This window comes from Panthera leo, chromosome B2, assembly GCF_018350215.1.
Source record: "Panthera leo isolate Ple1 chromosome B2, P.leo_Ple1_pat1.1, whole genome shotgun sequence".
NCBI classification, from domain to species: domain Eukaryota; kingdom Metazoa; phylum Chordata; class Mammalia; order Carnivora; family Felidae; genus Panthera; species Panthera leo.
The window spans coordinates 11,074,947-11,095,533 of NC_056683.1; the positions used below are offsets into that span (position 1 = coordinate 11,074,947).

The window sequence follows — 20,587 nt, forward strand, 5'->3', positions numbered from 1 at the left end:
ACCCTGACAGTCCATCCACATGGACCGCGCAGAGGTCAGAATGGAAGTGCCCCAGCAAACATGAACCCAAGCTCTTCCCAATCTCTTCTGCTTCCTGGGTCTTGCAGCTGTTGGTGAACGGAGGACCCAAGAGAGGCCCTGCCACCCTGATACCTGCTCCCAATCCTTCTTCCCCTGAAGCTGACGTGAAGGTGCTCCAACCAGCCTCTGCCCTGGGATGTGAGCCGCTCCAACAGCAACTGATGCACCAGCACTCCATCCTGCCGTTCCGAGAGCATCCACTCGGCACAGTGGCCACTCCTGGACATGCGGCAAGAATTCAGCTGATGCACCATCACCATTCGGCTGAGGTACCCTTGACGATTGGGTACCATCAAGTACCCAGTTCTCACTTTCACTACACATGCCATAGAAGAAATCATACTTGACATAGTGAATCGATTAGCACAGTTAATGAAGTAGCCACTACACTGGGTTAAATGGTGCTCCCCCAAAGTCTGTGTCCACCCAGAACCTCAGGATGTGACCTTATTTGGAAACAGGGTCTTGACAAGCGTAATTAGTCACACTAGAGGAGAGTGAGCCCTAAACTCACTGCAACTAACGGCCACATAAGAGGAGGAGAAGAGGGGCGCCTGGGTTGCTCAGTTAAGCTTCCGACTCTTAATTTTGGCTCAGGTCTTGATCTCACTGTTCGTGAGTTAGAGCCCCGCACTGGGCTCTGTGCTGACGGTGCAGAGCCTGCTTGGGATTCTCTCTCTCACCTCCTCTCTCTGCCTGTCCTGTTCTCTCTCTCTCTCTCTCAAAATAAATAAATAAATAAACTTAAAAAAAAAAAGTTTAAAAAAAAGGGGGGAGGAAAAGAGACACAGGGATGGGGAGACACACAGGAAGAGGGTCACAAGGCAGAGAATGCAGTGATACTTGGACAAGCCAAGGAACGCCCAGGGTGGCTTGTAACATCGGAAGCTGGAAGATGCAGGATGAATGCTCCCCTGGAGCCTTCAGGGGGACAGCGGCCTTCATCTCAGACTCATAGCCTCTGAAACTAGGAGACAAGAGGCTTCTGTGGCCATCAGCCACTCAGGTTATGATCATTTGTTACAGCAGCTCTCAGAAGCTTATACAGCACTCAAAGTTCACAGCCTGCTGTCAAAGTGACCCTAAAAGCCACAGGAATAGAACCGGGGTCAAGCAGCTGCTCCTGACTCTCTCTTAGCCAAACACAAGTAACTGGCAGGTCAAATCTGGGAACTCTTCCCAACTTTTATTTTTAAATTTATTTTTATTTATTTTGAGAAAGAAACAGAGAGCAAGCAGGGGAGGGGGAGGGAGAGAGGGGAGGAAGAGACAGGGAGAGGGAAAGGGGGAGGGAGAGAGGGAGGGAGGGAGGGAGGGAGGGAGAGAGGGAGAGAGGGAGAGAGGGAGAGAGGGGGAGAGGGAGAGAGGGAGAGAGGGAGAGAGGGAGAGAGGGAGAGAGGGAGAGAGGGAGAGAGGGAGAGAGGCAGGGAGGGAGAATCCCAAGCAGGCTCCACACTCAGCACAGAGCCTAACGTGGGGCTCAAACTCACAAACCCTGAGATCATGACCTGAGCTGAAGAGGCAGATGTTTAACTGAGCCACCCAGGTGGCCCAATCTCTTCCAAACTTTTTAAAGTTCTTACATCCCAAGAATATGGCCTCTGTCCTAAAGTTTCAGATTGTTCTGCATGCAAAAGGGTCTGATGTCAGGAGACAGATCCATAAGGTACTGCAACTATATTTACAGTCATTTTTTCCTTTCTATCTAGAATCTCATCCTGTCTACCTTGAATCCAGAAAATATTTGGGCCACTGCTTTCCTATGGAAATGCTTGAGGGTAAAATTAATTATTAAAAATAGGCGTGTGCTTCACACACCCCTTTATGTAACAGAATGGATTTCAAGTAGATTTAAGAGGTGTCAATCCTCCCTTGGTCTAAAAATCAGTCACAGTTCCTGAGTTTCAGACATGTAGAAAAACTGCAAAGTAACACCCCTGTATTACTGAGATGCAGAATAACTCAGAATCTCAGAATTTTAGAAACTCAGAAATGTAAAAAGTCATTTTCTGAAACAGCCATAGGACCGGGCTGTATGGGCCACGGAGACTGCCAGCTCGGGTAGCAAGGATCCATAATTGAAACATGAGGCGGCTTCGCCTGCAGGAAATGCTGCTTCCCTCCCCTATGTGGGCAGGGACAGGACAGAGCAGTTACACAGAGGTCAGAACACACAAGAATACTCTCGTGGCTGAATGTGGGCCAAGACCATCAAATTACGGGCCTCTTGTTCTTTCCCTGGAAGGATTCACATGGAGATAAGGTCACAAAGTCACCCACAAGAAACCAGTATAACAAGGCTGATGCTTGTACTAAGGCAAGCCATCAGCTCCTTCCCTTTTAACTCAGAGCAACAGAATTACTTCTCTTTCTTTAAGGTGGTGGGGGGGGCACCCATGATACCACTACTGCTGACATGTCCATCATACAGGTGTCACGTCAGATCAAAAGCCTTTGATCGGCACCCAAAGAGAAACTCACAAAACCGTTATTGTCACTGACTTATTCAGTACTTATCATCGAAGGCACACTGAACTGTAGTCTAGGACGTGCACAGATACTCACTAGATCCTCTGGAAGGCAACAATGATCTGAGGTCTCAGGCTGCAAAAGAGAAAACCAAGTGTTAACTAGATTTGCTTACAAAATACAGGTGTGTGAATGTGCCCTCCGTAAGACACCCCTTTTCACCTACTCCATTAGCACAAGCAAAAAGTGTGATAAAACACCGCAGGAGTGAGAGTGCGGGAGACCCAGCCACTCCCGTAAAGATGCGCCAGGTGGAAAGGTAAAGGAAGAGAATGATCTAGAGAGCGATTTGACAAAATAGGCAACACTTAAATGCGTGATAACTGGGCACCCTCTCTCACAGCTTAAGACATACAAGCTGTATGCCCAGCGATTCAAACTCCGCCAGATTTTCGAGAGGCACCTTCACACATGTGCACCAACAGACATAGCAGAAATGTTCAAAGGAGCACTGTCCGTAATAGAAAAAAACTAAACACAACGCAGAAGTCCATCAAGAGTAGAATAAATAAAGTGTGTTACGTTCAAAGAGCAGACCACTACACGGCGATCAGAAGGAACGAGCCACAAAGCACACGCTACAACATGGACGCGCTCCCACACATAACAGGGACCAAGAAGCCAGGCCCAGAAGAGCACATACCGTAGGAGTCCATCTACATAAGGCTCAGAAGCCAGCAAAACAGGTCCAGTGTTGTAAGCCAGGACTGTGAGTTGGGATGGAGGGTATGAGCGAAAGGGGGTGCAGGGGGGCTTCTGAGGCGTTGAGAAGTGTTGGATTTCTTCACTGGGAGCTGGCTAAAGGGGGACTCTGAGAAAGTTCAGTGAGCTATGCGTTTGGATTTGGGCATTGCCTGTTTGCATGGTATACTTCAATAAGAAAGTTACCCAAATAAACTGAAGATTGGCATCCCATATGGCCCGGCAAATCTGGCCCCTGGAATATAGTCCAGAGAAACTCTTGCACATGTGCAAGAATGCTCGCTGTATCTAACAGACCCAAAACGGGAAACAATCCTCACATCCACAAACAGGAGAACAGATCCACTGTGGTAGGTAGATTTATGCAAGGCAAGACCGCACAGCAGGGAAAATTAATGAACCAGAGCTTAAGCATCAACATGGATGCATGTGAAAAAGCAAGTTGCAGAGGAATACAAACCATACGACATAATTTATAACCAGTACAGAAACACAGAACACTTTACACGTTGTTTTAGTTTCATAAATACGAATTAACTCTGCAACAAAAAGCAGAGGAATAGTAAATGCAGAATTCAGAATACTGCAGAATACTTGCAGGGGAAGAAGAGAAAGGTAACTACCGAGGGGCACCCAGGGAGTTACAGAGGCCTTGGTAGGGCTCTGTTTCTAAAACTGGATGCTGGGTACCTGAGTGCTTGCTTTGCTTTTTTGTTCCTTACATAACATTATAAATCCTCTTTCATATCTATGCATTAGCTCACAATAAAATGACCGTATATACTTTGACACAGAAATTTCATTTCTAGGGACACTTGGCTCAGTCGGTTAAGCTTCCGACTTCGGCTCAGGTCATGATCTCACAGTTCTCGAGTTCAAGCCCCAAGTTGGGCTCTGTGCTGACAGCTCAGAGTCTGGAACCTGCTTCAGATTCCGTGTCTCCCTCTCTCTCTGGCCGCCCCCCCCCCCCCAGACCCTCATGCTCTCTTTCAAAAATAAACATTAAAAAAAAAAAAAAAAAAACCCACAAAACTTGGGGCGCTTGGGTGGCTCAGTCGGTTGAGCGTCCAACTTCAGCTCCAGTCATGATCTCGCAGTTTGTGGGTTCCAGCCCCGTGTCGGACTCTGTGCTGCTGACAGCTCGGAGCCTGGAGCCTGCCTGAGGATTCTGTGTCTCCCTCTCTCTCTCTCTGACCCTTCCTCACACACTCTCTCTCTCTCTCTCTCTCTCTCTCAAAAAAACATTAAAAAAAGAAAAAAAAAACTTCATTTCTGGGAAATGATTCTACAAATATACTGAAAACAGCATAGATACAAAGCTATTCACTGTAGCATGTCAGTAACAGTAAACATTTAAAAGTCACCCACATACCCTTTAATCAGACTAAATTCATCAGGATTCATGCATTCAGTGGACTGTATTATGCCGTCTTTAAGAAAAAAGAGATCTTTATCCACTGATACAGAAGCATCTTTAAGAGATATAAACCGACAAAAGCAAGCTCCAAAACAGCATGTGGTGCTGGCTACCATTCTGTTTAATGTTGTTTTACAAATAAACCCTTCCAGACTTTGTCCTTGACAGAATACTGAGCTGAAGACCAAAGTGACTCTGGGTCAATAAACACCATTTAAATAAATATTTCAAAAGATCAGGCTATGGATGGCAATCAATTGAGACTACAGCAATGGGTCTCAAAGGAAGATCTCTGGAGAGAAAAAGGAGATTGGGAAAATGCGATACCATAGTTAGAAGCTGGAATTTAAGAAGACCATAAAACCTTGAACTTTAAGACGGTGGGAAGCAGGAGGAGAGAAAGACAATTACATTTTCAAAAACGTAAGGAATCTGACACCTCTGAGCTCCACTGAGAAAAAGGACTTGGTGTTAAAATATTTCCAACCATGTGATGAATCAAAATAAAGATGTGAGGAGAGAAGGAACCGTGCTAAAAGAAATCATGGAGAGCAGTAAAGCCACAGAAACACAGGACCAAGAGTAAACAGCGGAGGAATTATGGTTACAGAAAATGAATAACACAACAGCTACCCCAACAAGGCAAACTAGAAAATAAAACCAAACAAGAAAACACTAACAAGAATTAGGAGCAAGGAAAAGGTGAGGTGGACTGAAGTGTGATGTAACTTGCTTTTCTCCCCTTTCATGGCCAGGTGTCAACTTGTAACATCTAAGATTAAAATATGCCATTTTATGACATTTATGATTAAAATGGCGAGCCTGGGTGGCTCAGTTGGTTAAGAAGAGGGGTGCCTGGGTGGCTCAGTTGGTTAAGTGTCTGACTTCAGCTCAGGCCATGAGCTCACAGTTTGTGAGTTCAAGCCCCACACTGGGTTCTGTGCTGACAGCTCAGAGCCTGGAGCCTGCTTAGGATTCTATGTGTGTGTGTGTGTGTGTGTGTGTGTGTCTCTCTCTCTCTGCCCCTCCCCCACTTGTGCTCGTGGGCGCTCTCTCTCTCTTTCTCAAAAATAAACAAACAACAGCGATTCCAACCTCCTAACATTCTCATTGTATGTTATCTTAACCGTTTAGGGGGTTTCTAGAAACTACTATCCCTTGTGATGAAGAAATAATCATCCCATGTTCAGCAACTTCTTTCACTTTGGCTTGTTCTTTTTTTTAAGTTTTGTTGAATTAAACACAATCACTTAGGGGTGCCTGGCTGGCTCAGTCAGTGAAACGTCCAACACTTGATCTTGGGGTGTTGAGTCTGAGCCACACACTGGGTGTAGAGATTACCTAAAAATAAAATTTTTTTCAAAATCTAAAAAAATAAAGACTAAAGAATAAAGAAATGCAATCATTTAACATAAAACCAGCAAGAGTACTTTTCCTCAGTATGAAGGTATCTGTCAACCAGGCCTTCTCCTTGCACAGATGTGGGAACACTCTTGAATAAACCTCATCTAACAATGGTTATTTCATGATGGTGACTCAATGAATTTGTTTTTTGCTATCATCTTTGTTCTTTTCTATACTGCTTCAATTTTTCAATGACAAACATACTATTTTTCTAAAAACAAGCTCATTCTAAAGAAAACCTTAGACTTTTCAAAGTTGCTTAAATTTAAGAAAGTGAAAATGACATAGACCACCCGAAGAAAAATCAAGTTCAATGAGAAAAGGGACACAAATGACCTGAACCATCAGTAGAAACAAAGTCAAAATTGTATTTTCCATCATTACATGTAAAAGATAAGAGGGGTCATGGGTAACTCCAAACCACAGTTAAACCACAGCCAAACCACAGCCAGTTGAAGGACAGGACGAAGTGATTTTCACATAAACTTTGTGTGTAAAACACACCTAGCATTTAGTAAGTAACATCATTATGCAAGTTATCCAAAATATATATTTTTTAAAGATTTTTATTTATTTATTTAAATACGAAATTTATTGTCAAATTGGTTTCCATACAACAAAATATTTTTTTTAATCGTTTAGAACAACTGTTTAGAAACTTCACAAAAATAGGCTGGGTGAAAACGGTCCAAAGGCTAGCGTCTATTAAAATAGCTGGGGCATGCCTGGGTGGCTCAATCAGTTAAGCATCTGACTCTGATCTCAGCTCAGGCCTTGTTCTCAGGGTTGAGAGTTCGAGCCCCACATTGGGCTCTGCACTGGGCACGAAGCCTAAAAAAATAGTCTATTTTTGACTGATCTCTGGCTTGAGCTCTCCTTTAAATATTATAATGAAACGTGACTGAGGCGACTTTTCACTTGAGAAGTCATCTGGGGCACAGGTGCTAGTTAAGTTCAGCGCAGCCATGTTACTGTTTTGCTGGCTGGACAGGCTCCCCTTTGCCATACAAGCTCCTCATGCCTTCACTACTCAAACCCCAATTCCCGTCCGTGTCCCCACTCAGCCTAAAAAATGAACATCAGCCCCCTCCCATATTTTTCTCTCCTATCCCACTAAGAGACTTTCTAGTCTGAAGGTTCAGCTTGCACACCAATTTAGGGCTAAATCGAAAGGTTTCAGAACAAGACTGGCTACTTCCGGGACCCTGATCCCAGGCTTACATGTGTACTTTCCACCCTTCACTCCCACATACCAACATCAATAAAACAGGGATACCACCACAGATCCCACTGACATTAAACGGGGAATGAGGGAACAGTACAAACAACTCTAACAAATTTGACAATGTAGATGAAATAAACAAATTTCTTCAAAACCACAACCACCTAGGGGCATCTGGCAGGCTCAGGCAGTGGAGCGTGCGACTCTTGATCTCAGGGTTGTGAGACTGAGACCTACATCGGGTATAGAGATTACTTAAAAATAAAAATAAATAAATACAACCGTGTAAAACATGTAGAATAAACCATGCATCTGTTTTAAACATCGAATTTGTAATTTCAAAACTTCTCCAAAGAAAACTGACCTAATGTCCTCACAACCGATCACACCAAACAGTAAGAAAGAAATTATATCAATCTTACACAAACTCTTTAGAGGAGGAGGATATACTTCTCAATTGTCTTATGGAGCCAGCATAACTTGGATACCAGAACTAACTTGGCAAGGATATTATAAGAAAATGACAGATAGTATTCATCATGAACACAGGTGCAGAATTCCAAAACAAGGCATCAGCAAACCGAATCCAACAATACATTAAAAGGATAACATATTAAGCACAAGTGGGATTTTTTTCCCCCAGGAACGCAAGGCTGTTTCAACATGCCAGAATCTGTGTGATTCACTACATTAACAGATTAAAGGTGAAAAACCAATATGATCATCATAAAAAATGCAGAGAAAGTTTTTCACAAAATCCAACATCTGTGGGGCTCCTGGGTGGCTTCGGCTAAGTGTCTGACTTTAGCTCCGGGCATGATCTCCCAGTTCTTGGGTTCAAGCCCCACATCGGGCTCCGTGCTGACAGCTCAGAGCCTGGAGCCCGTTTTGGATTCTGTGTCTCTCTCTCTCTCTCTGCCCCTTCCGCGCTCGTGCTTCTCTATCTCTCAAAAATTAATAAACATTAAAAAGAATTAAAAACAAATCCAACATCTGTTCATAATAAAAAGTTCTCAGAAACCTAGGAATAGACAGGAACCTTCTCAGTCTGATAAAAGAGGTCCAAGAAAAACTACACCCAACGCTATACATAATGAAAAAAATACCGAACACATTCCTTCTCAGGTCAGTAACAAGACAAAGATGTCTGTTTTCCAACTTCTACTCAACCCTGTACTGGTGGTCCTGACCAATGTAATAAGACAAGAAGAAAGAGAAAACAACCGAGATTTTATATATATATATATATATTTTTTTTTTTTTTTTTTTTTTTTTTTTTTTTTTTGAGAGAGAGCATGCGTGCATAAGCAGGGAAGGGGTGGAGGGAGGGAGGATCTCAAGCAGGCTCCACACCCTGCGTGGAGTGTGAGGAGGGGCTCGATCTCATGATGGTGAGATCATGACCTGAGCCAAAATCAAGAGTCAGACACGTAATTGACTGAGCACCCCAGGTGTCCCAAAACATTGCTTTTTAGTTTTTTTTAAATTTATTTATTTTGAGAGTGAGACAGAGCAAGTGAGAGAGGAGCAGAGAGAGAGGGAGAGACAGGATCCCAAGCAGGCTCCACACCGCCAGCAATGCAGAGACCAACGAGTGGCTCCAGCCCATGTGTGAGATCATGACCTGAGCCAAAACCAAGAGTTGGACGCTTAATCGACTGAGCCACCCAGGTGCCCCAAACACTGAGTTTTTAATTTTTTTTTTTAACGTTTATTTATTTTTGAGACAGAGAGAGAGAGAGAGAGAGCGTGAACGGGATGGGTCAGAGAGAGAGGGAGACACACAATCTGAAACAGGCTCCAGGCTCTGAGCTGTCAGCACGGAGCCCGACACGGGGCTCGAACCCATGAACTGCAAGATCGTGACCTGAGCTGAAGTCGGACGCTTAGCCGACTGAGCCACCCAGGCGCCCCAAACATTGAGTTTTTAAAAAACAGTAAAACGGGCTCCTGGGTGGCTCAGTTGGTTGGGCGTCCAACTTCCGCTCAGGTCATGATCTCACAGTTGGTGGGTTCGAGCCCCACGTCAGGCTCTGTGCTGAGACAGCTCAGAGCCTGAAGCCTGCTTCAAATTCTGTGTCTCCTCCTCTCTCTGCCCCTCCCACGCTCATGCTCTGTCTCGTTCTCTCAATAATAAACATTAAAAAAAAGAGTAAAACAGTCTTTATTCACAGTTGATGTGATTGTAGAAAACCCAAAGGAACCTATAAACGATCTTTGAAATTTAATAAGTGAATTCAAGAAAGTCTCTAGGTATAAAATCAACATATGAAGTAAATAGCATTTCTATATAATTTTAACAACTTGACAATGAAATTAAAAATAAATCCTACATATAATTAGAAAAAGCAGAATATCTAGAAATAAATTTAACAAAAGACACCCTCAGAGGAAATGAGAAAAACACTTTTTTTTTCTCAACAATTTTTTGTTTCTCAACAAATTTCTCAACAATTTCTTGAGAGAAATTAAAGACCCTGAAGAGATGGAGAGATATACCATGCTCATGGGTCAGAACAGAGATCAGGAAACATTTTCTGTAAAGGGCCAGATAGTAAATATTTTAAATTCTGTGTATCGTATTTTCTACATCACAACCCCTCTGCCATTGTAGCCATAGCCAATAATGAATGAGCGTGGCTGTGTCCAATAAAACTTTATTTTCAGAGGGGAAGATGGAGGTGGAGTAGAAGGACCCTAGGCTTGCCTTGTCCCACGAATAAAACTAGGTGAACTATCAAATCACCCTAACTACCTGAGAAATTGATCTGAAGACTGGCAGAAGAAACTCCACAACTAAAGATGAAGAAAAGGCCACATTAAAGAAGGTATGAGTGCTGAGATGAAGCTTGGGAAAGAAATGGATCGTGGCCACTGTGGTAGGCAGGGAGCAACTATAGTGGGAAAGGAAAAGGACAGACTGGCACACGGGAGTGCACGGGGAAAACATATCCCCACAGTAAATGGCTTGGAAAGTAAGAAGGGACAAATTCTGTGAGTTCTTGCAACCAACAAGAGTTAAAGCCTAGAGTTTGAAAGGTCAGTGGGCTTGGCAGGGATAGAGCCCAGAGGGCATCGGGGCTACTCTTGGAGAGAAGGCAGGGAAAACAGCCCTCAGACATACAGCATGAAAACTGCAATCTGAAGAGCACCCAGGACACAAAGTGGGGAGGTTCGCTGCTCATCTCAGAGCACGTCCCAGAGACACAGCCATCACAGAGAGACCCCTCTGGGAACAAAGGAACTGTCAGGCATCACTTCTCTCCTACCCCTCAGCATAAACACAGAGCCACCTGCAGGAACCAACCCAGCGCCAACACCTGCTACCTAACTTGCTTACGCCAAGCCTCCCCCACCCATGTTCATGCTTGCCCTCCGCAGTCACGCTTGCCTCAATCCCAGCATGGCAGGCCCTGTCTCCCAGAAGACGGGTGCAAACCTTTATCCATATCACGTCTCCCCACCTGGGAGTTTTGCAAAGCCTCAGTTTCAGTGGCAGTGGTGACAGGTCCCATTTCACAAGCAAACTAGAGCACACACAGGCCATGAACCAAACACGGCCCACAAAAGGCAAAGAGAGCCTCTGCAGATGACGAGCCTAAAGGATACAGTGGCCAGGACACAACAGCAGAGCACTCACAACACACATTGGAGATATTCCCAGAAGTTCCAGGCCCTGGGGTACAGGAGGAGCTACATGGCAGGGCACTACAGGACCTCCTCTTCATAAGACCATTACCCTCAAGAACAGATGTAGCTGGCTTTCCTAATACACAGAAACAGGAATACAGACTTACATAAGATGAGAAGACAGAGGAATTTGCCCCAAATGAAAGAACAGGACAATGCCACAGTCAGAGATCTAAGCAAAACAGATACAAGCAACATGTCTGATGGAGAATTTAAAGCAATGATCATAAGGATACTCAACGGACTTGAGAAAAGAGAACAACAGTGAGATCCTTAACACTAAGAAAAAGAATAACATAGCAAAGATAAAGGGCTCAATAAAATAAGAAACACACTTGATGGAATGAACAGTACTGTGGAAGAGGCAGAGGAACGAATTAACAGAGTAATGGAAAGTAATCAAGCTGAACAAAAGAGACGAAAAGGAATTATGCAAAGCGAGAATAGATTTAAGGAACTCAGTGATTCCATCAAACATAGTAAAATTTTATTCTAGGAGTCCCAGAAGAAGCAGTGAGAGAAAAGGGGGAAGAGCATTTACTTGAAGAAATGATAGCTGAAAACTTCCCTTATCTAGGCAAGGAAGCAGATACTCAGATCCAGGAGACACAGAGAACCTCCAATAAAATCAACAAAAGCAGATCCACACTAAAACACACTGTAATTAACACAGCAAAATAGAGTGATAAGGAAAAAATATTAAAAGTAGCAATACAAAAGAAGACTGTTACATACAAAAGAAATCCCAGAGGTGCCTTGGTGGCTTAGTCTGTTGAGCACCTGACTCTTGATTTCAGCTCAGGTTCATGATCCCAGGGTCATGGGATATAGCCAGGCGTCCAGCTCTGCACTAGGCATAGAGTCTGCTTGGGATTCTCTCTCTTCCTTCCTCTGCCCCCTCCCTAACTTGCGCTATCTAAAAATTTTTATTAAAAAAAAAAAAAAAAGAAAGAAAGAAAGAAAAAAAGAAACTCCATAAGGCTATCAGCAGAAACTTTCCAAGGCAGAAAGGAGTGGCATGTTATATTCAAAGTGCTGAATGGGAAACACCTGTAGCCAAGAATCCTCTATCCAGAAAGACTATCAAGAATGGAAGGAAAGATAGAAAGTTTCCCAGACAAAAACCAAAAGAGTACATGACCACTAATCCAGTCCTGCAAATAATATGAAAGGGGACTCTTTAAGTGGAAAGGAGAGACCAAAAATGACTGTATGAGGGTAGAAAACAGAAATGCAGTTAAAATGAGTATTTCTATTTAAAAAAAAAAAAAAAAAAAGCCAAGAAACACACAAAAGGATATAAAATAAACACACTATACCTAAAACATGGCGAAGATAGGAAAAAAGAATGGTTCAAACCTAAATGACCATCAGCTTAATACAGACTGCTATATGCAGAAGAGGCTATACACAAACCTGATAGTAACCACAAATCAAAAATCACTAACAAATACGCAAAGGATAAAAAGAAATCCAAATAGAGAGCTAAAGAAAACCAGCAAACCATGAAAGAAAGACAAGAAAGGATCAGAGAAAATCTTCAGCAACAGTCACAAAACAAGTAATAAAATGACAATAAATATATGGCCATCAATAACAACATTGAATGTAAATGAACTAAACGCTCTAAGCAAAAGACATAGGTTGGGGCGCCTGGGTGGCTCCGTCAGCCAAGCAGTTGACTGGGGCTCAGATCATGATCTCCTAGTTCGAGAGATCAAGCCCCGCATCCGGCTCTATGATGAAAGCACGGAGCCTGCTTGGGATTCTCTCTCCCTCTCTCTCTCTCTGCCCCTCTCACACACGCATGCACTCTCTCTCAAAATAAATAAATTTAAAAAAAAAAAAAAAAGACGAGTTTACAAAATGGATTAAAAAACGAGACCCATGTATATGCTGCCCACAAGATACTCATTTTAGACCTAAAAACACCTGCAGATTTAAAGTGAGGGGATGAAGAAACATCACGCAAATGGATGTCAAAAGAAAGCCAGAGTAGCAATACTTAGATGAAATAGACTTTAAAAGAAAAGAGACAAAGAAGGACACTTATAGCAAAGCAAATAATCCAACAAGAAAATCTAACAATTATAAATATTTATGCACTCAACATAGAAGCACCCAAATACATAAAATATTTAACAAATAGAAAGGAACTGATCGATAATACAAAAATAATAGGGGACTTTAACACCTGACTTACACCAAAGGACAGATTATCTAAACAGAAAATAAACAAGGAAACAATGGCTTTGAATGACACACTGAACAGATGGGTTTGAGAGATATATTCAGAACATTCCATCCTAAAACAGAATACACATTCAGGGTGCTGGGGTGGCTCAGTCAGTTAAGTGTCTGACTTTGGCTCAGGTCATGATCTCATCATTGGTGGGAAGAAGCCCCACGTTGGGCTCTGTGCTGACAGCTTCAGATTCTCTGTCTTCCTCTCTCTGCCCCTCTCCCACTCACGCGCACACTTGCGCGCTTTCTCTCTCTAAAAGAAATAAACATTAAAAAAAAAAAACTTTTTAAACAAAAGCCGAATACATGTTCAAGTACACATTGAGCTCTCCCCAGAAGAGATCACATATTGGGCCACAAAACAAGCCTCAACAAATTTAAAATGATCAAAGTCCTATACCATGCATCTTTTCGGACCAGAACACTATGAACCTTGAAGTCAACCACAAGAAAAAATCTGGAAGGAGCACAAATACATGAAGGTTAAATAACATGCTATTACACAATGAAAAAGTACACGGAAACAAACGAAAATGAACATACAATGGTTCAAAACCTTTGGGACACAACAAAAGCAGTTATAAAAGGGAAGTTTATAGCAATGCAGGCTTACTTCAAAAAGCAAGAAAAATCTCAACTAAACAACCTAACCTTGCACCTAAGAGAGCTAGAAAAGGAACAACAAATGAAGCCCAAAGACAGCAAAAGGAAGGAAAGAAAAAAAAAAAAGATCAGAGCAGAAATAAATGCTACAGAAACTAAAAAACACTATAACAGATCAACGAAACCAGGAGCTGGTTCTTTGAAAAAAAACAAAAAACAATACAATTGATAAACCTCCAGCCAAACTCATCAAGAAAAAAAGAGAAAGGACTCGAAGAAATAAATCATAAATGAGAGAGGGGAAACAACCAACATCTTAGAAATATAAACAATTGCAAAATATATTATGGAAAACTACATGCCAACAAATTGGACAACCTCAAAGAAATGGATAAATTCCTAGAAACATATAACCTACCAAAACAGATCCAGGAAGAAATACAAAATTTGAACAGACTGGTTGAATCAGTAATCAAGCAAAGAAATTTAATCAGTAATCAAAAAACTCCCAATAAATAAAAGTCTAGGACTAGATGGCTTCACAGAGGAATTCTACCAACATTTAAAGAAAAGTTAACACCTATTCTTCTCAAATTATTCCAAAAAATAGAAGAGGAAGGAAAACTTCCAAATTCATTCTATGAGGCCAGCTTTACCTGGATTCCAAAACCAGATAAAGACACTACAAAAAAAGACAACTACAGACCAGTATCTGTGATGAACAAAGATGCAAAAATCCTCAACAAAATGCTAGCAAACCAAATCCAACAATACATTTAAAAAATCATTCAGTGCACCTGGGTGGCTCAGTCAGTTAAGCATCCGAATTTGGCTCAGGTCATGATCTCACAGCTTGTGGGTTCAAGCCCTGCATTGGGCTCTGTGCTGACAGCTCAGAGCCTGGAGCCTACTTCAGATTCTGTGTCTCCGTTTCTCTCTGCCCCTCCCCCGCTCATGCTCGGTCTTTCTCTCTCTCAAAAATAAAACATTAAAAAAAAAACCAAACCATTCACCATGATTAAGTGGGATCTATTCCTGAGTTGCAAGGGTGGTTCAGTATGTGTAAACTAATCAACACAATAAATCACACCAGTAAGAAAAAGGGTAAGAACTATATTATCATTTCAACAGATGCAGAAAAATCATCTGACAAAGTACAACATCAACTCATGATAAAAACCCATAACAAAGCTGGTTTAGAGGGAACACAACATAACAAAGGCCATGTATGAAAAACCCACAGCTAACATCATCCTCAATGGGAAAAAACAGAGCTTTTCCCCTAACGTCAGAAACAAGACAAGGATGTCCACTCTCACCACTTTTGATCAACACAGTACTCAAAGTCCTAGCCTCAGCAATCAGACAACAAAAAGAAATGGCATCCAAATCAGTAAGGAAGAAGTAAAACTTTCACTACTAGCAGACGACATGATACTATACACAGGAAACTCAAAATACTCTACCAAAAAACTGCTATAACTGATAAATTCATTAGAATCATAGGATACAAAATCAATCTACAGAAACCTGTTACATTTCTATATATCAATAACGAAGCAGCAGAAAGAAAAATTAAGAAAACAATCCCATTTACAACTGCACCAAAAAACAATAAGATGCCTAGGAATAAACCTAAGAAGAAAAAGACCTGTACTCTGAAAATATAAACTACTGATGAAAGAAATTGAAGATGACATAAAGAAATGGAAAGACACCCCATGCCCATGGATTAGAAAACCAAATACTGGGGGCACCCTGGGAGGCTCAGTTGGTTGAATGTCCGACTTCAGCTCACGTCATGATCTCACGGCTCAGGAGTTCGAGCCCTGCGTCAGGCTCTGTGCTGACAACTCAAAGCCTGGAACCTGCTTCGGATTCTGTGACTCCCTTTCTCTCTGCCCCTCCCCCACTCACGTTCTGTCTCTCAAAAATAAAAACAAATATTAAAAAGAAAAACAAAATTGTTAAAATGTCCATACCACCAAAAGCAATCTACAGATTTAATGCAATCTCTACCAAAATACCACCAGCATTTTTTACAGAGCTAGAACAAACAACCCTAAATTTGCATGGAACCACAAAAGACCCCAAACAGCCAAAGCGATCTTGAAAAAGTAAAGCAAAGGCTGGAAGCATCATACTTCCAGACTTCAAATTACACTACAAAGCTGTAGTGATCCAGGCAGTATGGTACTGGCACAAAAACAGACACATGGATCAACAGAACAGAATATAAAAGCCAGAAATGAACCCACAATTATATGGTCAATTAATCTTTGACAAAGCAGTTAAGAATATCCAATGGGAAAAAGACAATCTCTTCGACAAATGGTGCTTAAAAAAAAAGTGGACAGCTACATGCAAAAGAAAGAAACTAGACCACTTTCTTACATCATACACACACACACACACCTCAAAGTGCATTAAAAACCTAAATGTAACACCGCAAGCCATAAAAATCCTTGAAGAGAACACAGGCAGTAACTTCTTTGACACTGGCAAAAGCAACATTTTTCTAGATATGTCTCCAGAAGCAAGGGAAACAAAAGCAAAAATAAACTATTGGGACTACATCAAAATAAAAAGCTTCTGCACGATGAAGGAAACAATCAACAAAACTACAAAGCCACCTAATGAATGGGAGATATTTGCAAATGGCATATCTGATAAACAGCTAGATCCCAAACTATATAAATAACTGATACAACTCAACACCCAAAAAATGAATAATCCAATCAAAAATGGGGAAGACGCGAATAGACGTTTTTCTAAAGACGACATACACATGGCCAACAGGCACATGACAAGATGCCCAACATCACTCATCCTCAGGGAAATGCAAATCAAAACTACAATGAGGCACTCCTGCCAGAATGGCTAAAATCAACAACACAAGAAACAAGTGTTGGCAATGATGTGGAGAAAAAGGACCCTCTTGTACTGTTGGTGGGAATGCAAACTGGTGCAACCACTGTGGAAAACAGTATGGAGGTTCCTCAAAAAGTTAAAAATAGAAGTGCCTTATCATCCAGTAATTGCACTACTGGGTATTCACCCAAAAAATACCATAACACTAATGCAAAGGGATACATGCACCCATATGTTTATTGCAGTATTATTTACAACAGCCAAAGAATGGAAGCAGCCCAGTGTCCATCAATAGATGAATGGATAAAGAAGCAGTGGTATATATATGTATACACACACACACACACAATGGATTAGTACTCAGCCATAAAAAATGAACTCTTGCCATGTGCACAACACAGAGCTTTAGCATATAATGCTAAGCAAAATAAGTCAGAGAAAGACAGATACCATATGATGCCACACATATGTGAAATTTAAGAAAACAATCAAGGAAAAAAAGACACAAACCAAGAAACAGACTCTTAAATGTAAAGAACAAATAGATGATCACCAAAGAGGAGGTAAGTGGGGGGATGGGGATTAAGAGTACATTTATCATGATGAACACTGAGTACTGTACAGAATTACTGAATCACTATATTATATACCTGAACCTAACATACAAAAGAAATAAAACACTAACAAAAATGACACTTTTAAACACTAATTGCCACTTGTCAAAAAACAAAAACAAACAAAAAGACCCTGTACCAACTATATCAGATTCCTAATTGCCCAAACCTATCCATCCATCCATCCCTTCTACCTTGCTAAAAGGATCCTGCTTTTGTTTGCTATTTCAACATGCTCAGTTTTAAAATACTTTCTTCTTTTATCTCTACTGTTGTTCAGAGTAGCTGCATGATCCTGTTCCAGCCAATGAAATGTAAAGAGAAATCTACTGTTGGAACTTTCTGGAAAGCCACTATTACACCAGTAAAAAAGGGTGAAGCTCAGCTGGCACACCCCTCTTGCTCTTTGCCTTTCTCATCTTCTCTGCTTAGAATCTGGATACAATGGCTGATGGTACCACAACCATCTCCTGATGGGACTAGAAACTAGAAGGGAGACCGAACCTGGACAGCCACACCAAGCCCGGACACACGGTTTCCAAACTGATTATAATGAGAAAAAAATAAAATCCTCAGTTAAGCCATTGTAGTTAGGGTTCTGTTATTCATGGACCAATACGATCATCAATACAATAAATGAAAAACTGGGGCGCCGGGGTGGCTCACTCAGTTAAGCGTCTGACTTTGGCTCAGGTCATGATCAGGTCATGGGATCGAGCCCTGTTTGGGATTCTCTCTCTCTGCCCCGCCCCCACTCACTCTTTCTCTCTCAAAATAAACTTTCAAAAAAGATGAGGAAAAAAATACAGTAAATGAAAAATACACACCATCACTACTTACAACTAAATTAACCCATCCATTAATTCAAAAGGAAAACCAACAGAGATCATACCTTAACAGTAGTAGAATTCAATTTCATACCACATCGGTAGGTCCTTGCTATCTGTGGAGTAAGATGGATTTCCTTGGTAAGTTGTCTCCATTTTCTACACTCAGGTTTTGTACATTGAACCTACATGGAAAGTAACATGTCAAGGTCAATGAGTTGGCTAATCTTATGCTAGCATTTCCATCCTCTACCACTCAGTCTGCCATCTTTTCCACCCGATCTGACCAACCTTTTTGCACTAAGTACTTTTTCGCCTCCTTGCATGACCAGCACCCATATAATCCGCTTTTACCGCATAAAGTAAATACTGATTCAATACCAGCTCAGGCACGAAGAAAGCACAAAGGAGATCTAAGTACTGTTGTAATAAAGGCTTTACAGCTTTAACCCAAAGAAATAATCAGAGCTAAATTTAGTCAAAAAGTATGGACATTAAACAGAACTGGATCCTGGAACAGCTTTTAAAAAAAAAAAAAAAAAAGACACTAGTGAAAAAAAAAACAATGAAATCCAAATAAATTCTGTAATATAGTTATTGGTACTATACGAATGTTATTTTCTGAGCTCAATATCATGGCTGTTGGGTGATAACATCAGGAGAAACTGGATAAAGGACACATTGGAATTCTGTTACTATCCTTGCAACTTTTCCATAAATTTAAAATTATTCCAAAGTAAAAGGTTTATTTTTTGAGTGTGCAGCTATCCATAAAGTCGAACACCTCCTTCACATACATACAAAAATTCAAAATGGATCAAATACCTAAATGAAGAGCTAAAGTGATAAAACTCTTAGAAGAAAACACAGAAGTCAATCTTAAGGACCTCAGATTTGGCAATGGATTCTTGGATATGACACCAGAAACACAAGCAACAAAAGAAAAAATGGATAAACTGAACTTCAAAATTAAAAACTTTTATGCATCAAAAGACACTATCAAGAAGTAAAAAGGCAACCTATAGGAGAAAATATTTGCAAGTCGTATATCATGAGGGCTTAGGATCCAAAATATATAAAGAACCCTTACAATTCAACAACAAAAGCTAAACAACCCAATTAAAAATGGGAAAAAGATGCCTTTTTTTTTTTTTTTTTTTGTCTGATTGCTGCATAAAGAAATAAAAAGCATAGGGGAGCCTAAGTGGCTCAGTCGGTTAAGCGTCTGCCTTCAGCTCGGGTCATGATCTTGCAATTCGAGAGGTCAAGTCCCGTGCTGGGTTCTGTGCTGGCAGCACAGAGCCTGGAGCCTGCTTTGGATCCTATGTCTCCATCTCTCTCTGCCCCTCCCCCGCTTGTGCTCGCTCTCGCTCTCTCTCACTCTTGCTCTCTCTCTCTCTCTCAAAAAAGTAAATAAGCATTTAAAAGAAGAAATAAAAGGCATCCAAATTGGTAAGGGAGAAGTAAAACTGTTACTACTGGCAGATGACATGATACCATATATAGAAAACTCTAAAAACTCCACCAAAAAACTATTAGAATAAACAAATTCAGTAAAGTTGCAAAATATAAGATTAACATAAAGAAATCTGTTGCCTTTCTATATGCTAATTAACGAAGTAGCAGAAAGAGAAATTAAAAAAAAACAATCCCAATTTACAATTACACCAAAATTAAAATTCCTAGGAATAAAGTTAACCAAGGAAGTGAAAGATCTGTACTCTGAAAACTAAGATATTAATGGAAAAAACTGAAGATGACACAAATGGCAAGATATATCATGCTCACGGATTGAAAGAATATTGTCAAAATGTCCATACTACCCAAAGCAATCTACAGATTTAGTGGAATCTCTACCAAAATACCAACAGCATTTTTCACAGAACTAGAATAATCTTAAAATTTGTACGAAGCCACAAAAGACCTTGAATCCAAAGCAATCTTGAGAAAGAAAAGAACTGGAGGTATCACAATCCCAGATTTCAAGATATACCACAAAGCTGTAGTAATCAAAACACTACGGTACTGGCACAAAAACAGACACACAGGTCAATGGAACAAGATAGAGAGCCCAGAAATAAACCCATGTTTATATGATTAATTAATCTACAATAGACAAGAATATACAATGGGGGAAACACAGTCTCTTCAATAAATGTGCTGAGAAAACTGGACAGCTACCTACAAAAGAATGAAACCAGACCACTTTCTCTCACCATACACAAAAATAAACTCAAAATGGGTTAGAGATCTAAATGTGAGACCTGAAACCATAAAACTACTAAAAGAAAACATAGCCAGTAATTTCATGGACATTGGCCTTAGTAACATTATTTATGGATAGGTCTCCTAAGGCAAGGGAAACAAAAGCAAAAATAAACTA

General features: G+C 41.0%; 1 protein-coding gene across 10 annotated transcripts in view; it reads right to left on the reverse strand.

Moving 5' to 3' along the window:
- Positions 1-20,587, reverse strand: part of KDM1B (lysine demethylase 1B) — a 68,102-nt gene that overhangs the window by 37,424 nt on the left and 10,091 nt on the right. For all 10 annotated transcript variants that reach the window (XR_006202424.1, XR_006202425.1, XM_042937804.1 and 7 more), the window contains 2 exons: positions 18,270-18,389; positions 2,647-2,685 (listed from right to left, as the gene is read on the reverse strand). Coding sequence is in view for 8 of the 10 variants with exons in the window: in XM_042937804.1 (XP_042793738.1) it covers positions 2,647-2,685; positions 18,270-18,389 (159 nt within the window). In the remaining 2 variants the exon portion in view is untranslated. The remainder of the gene's footprint in view (positions 1-2,646; positions 2,686-18,269; positions 18,390-20,587) is intronic.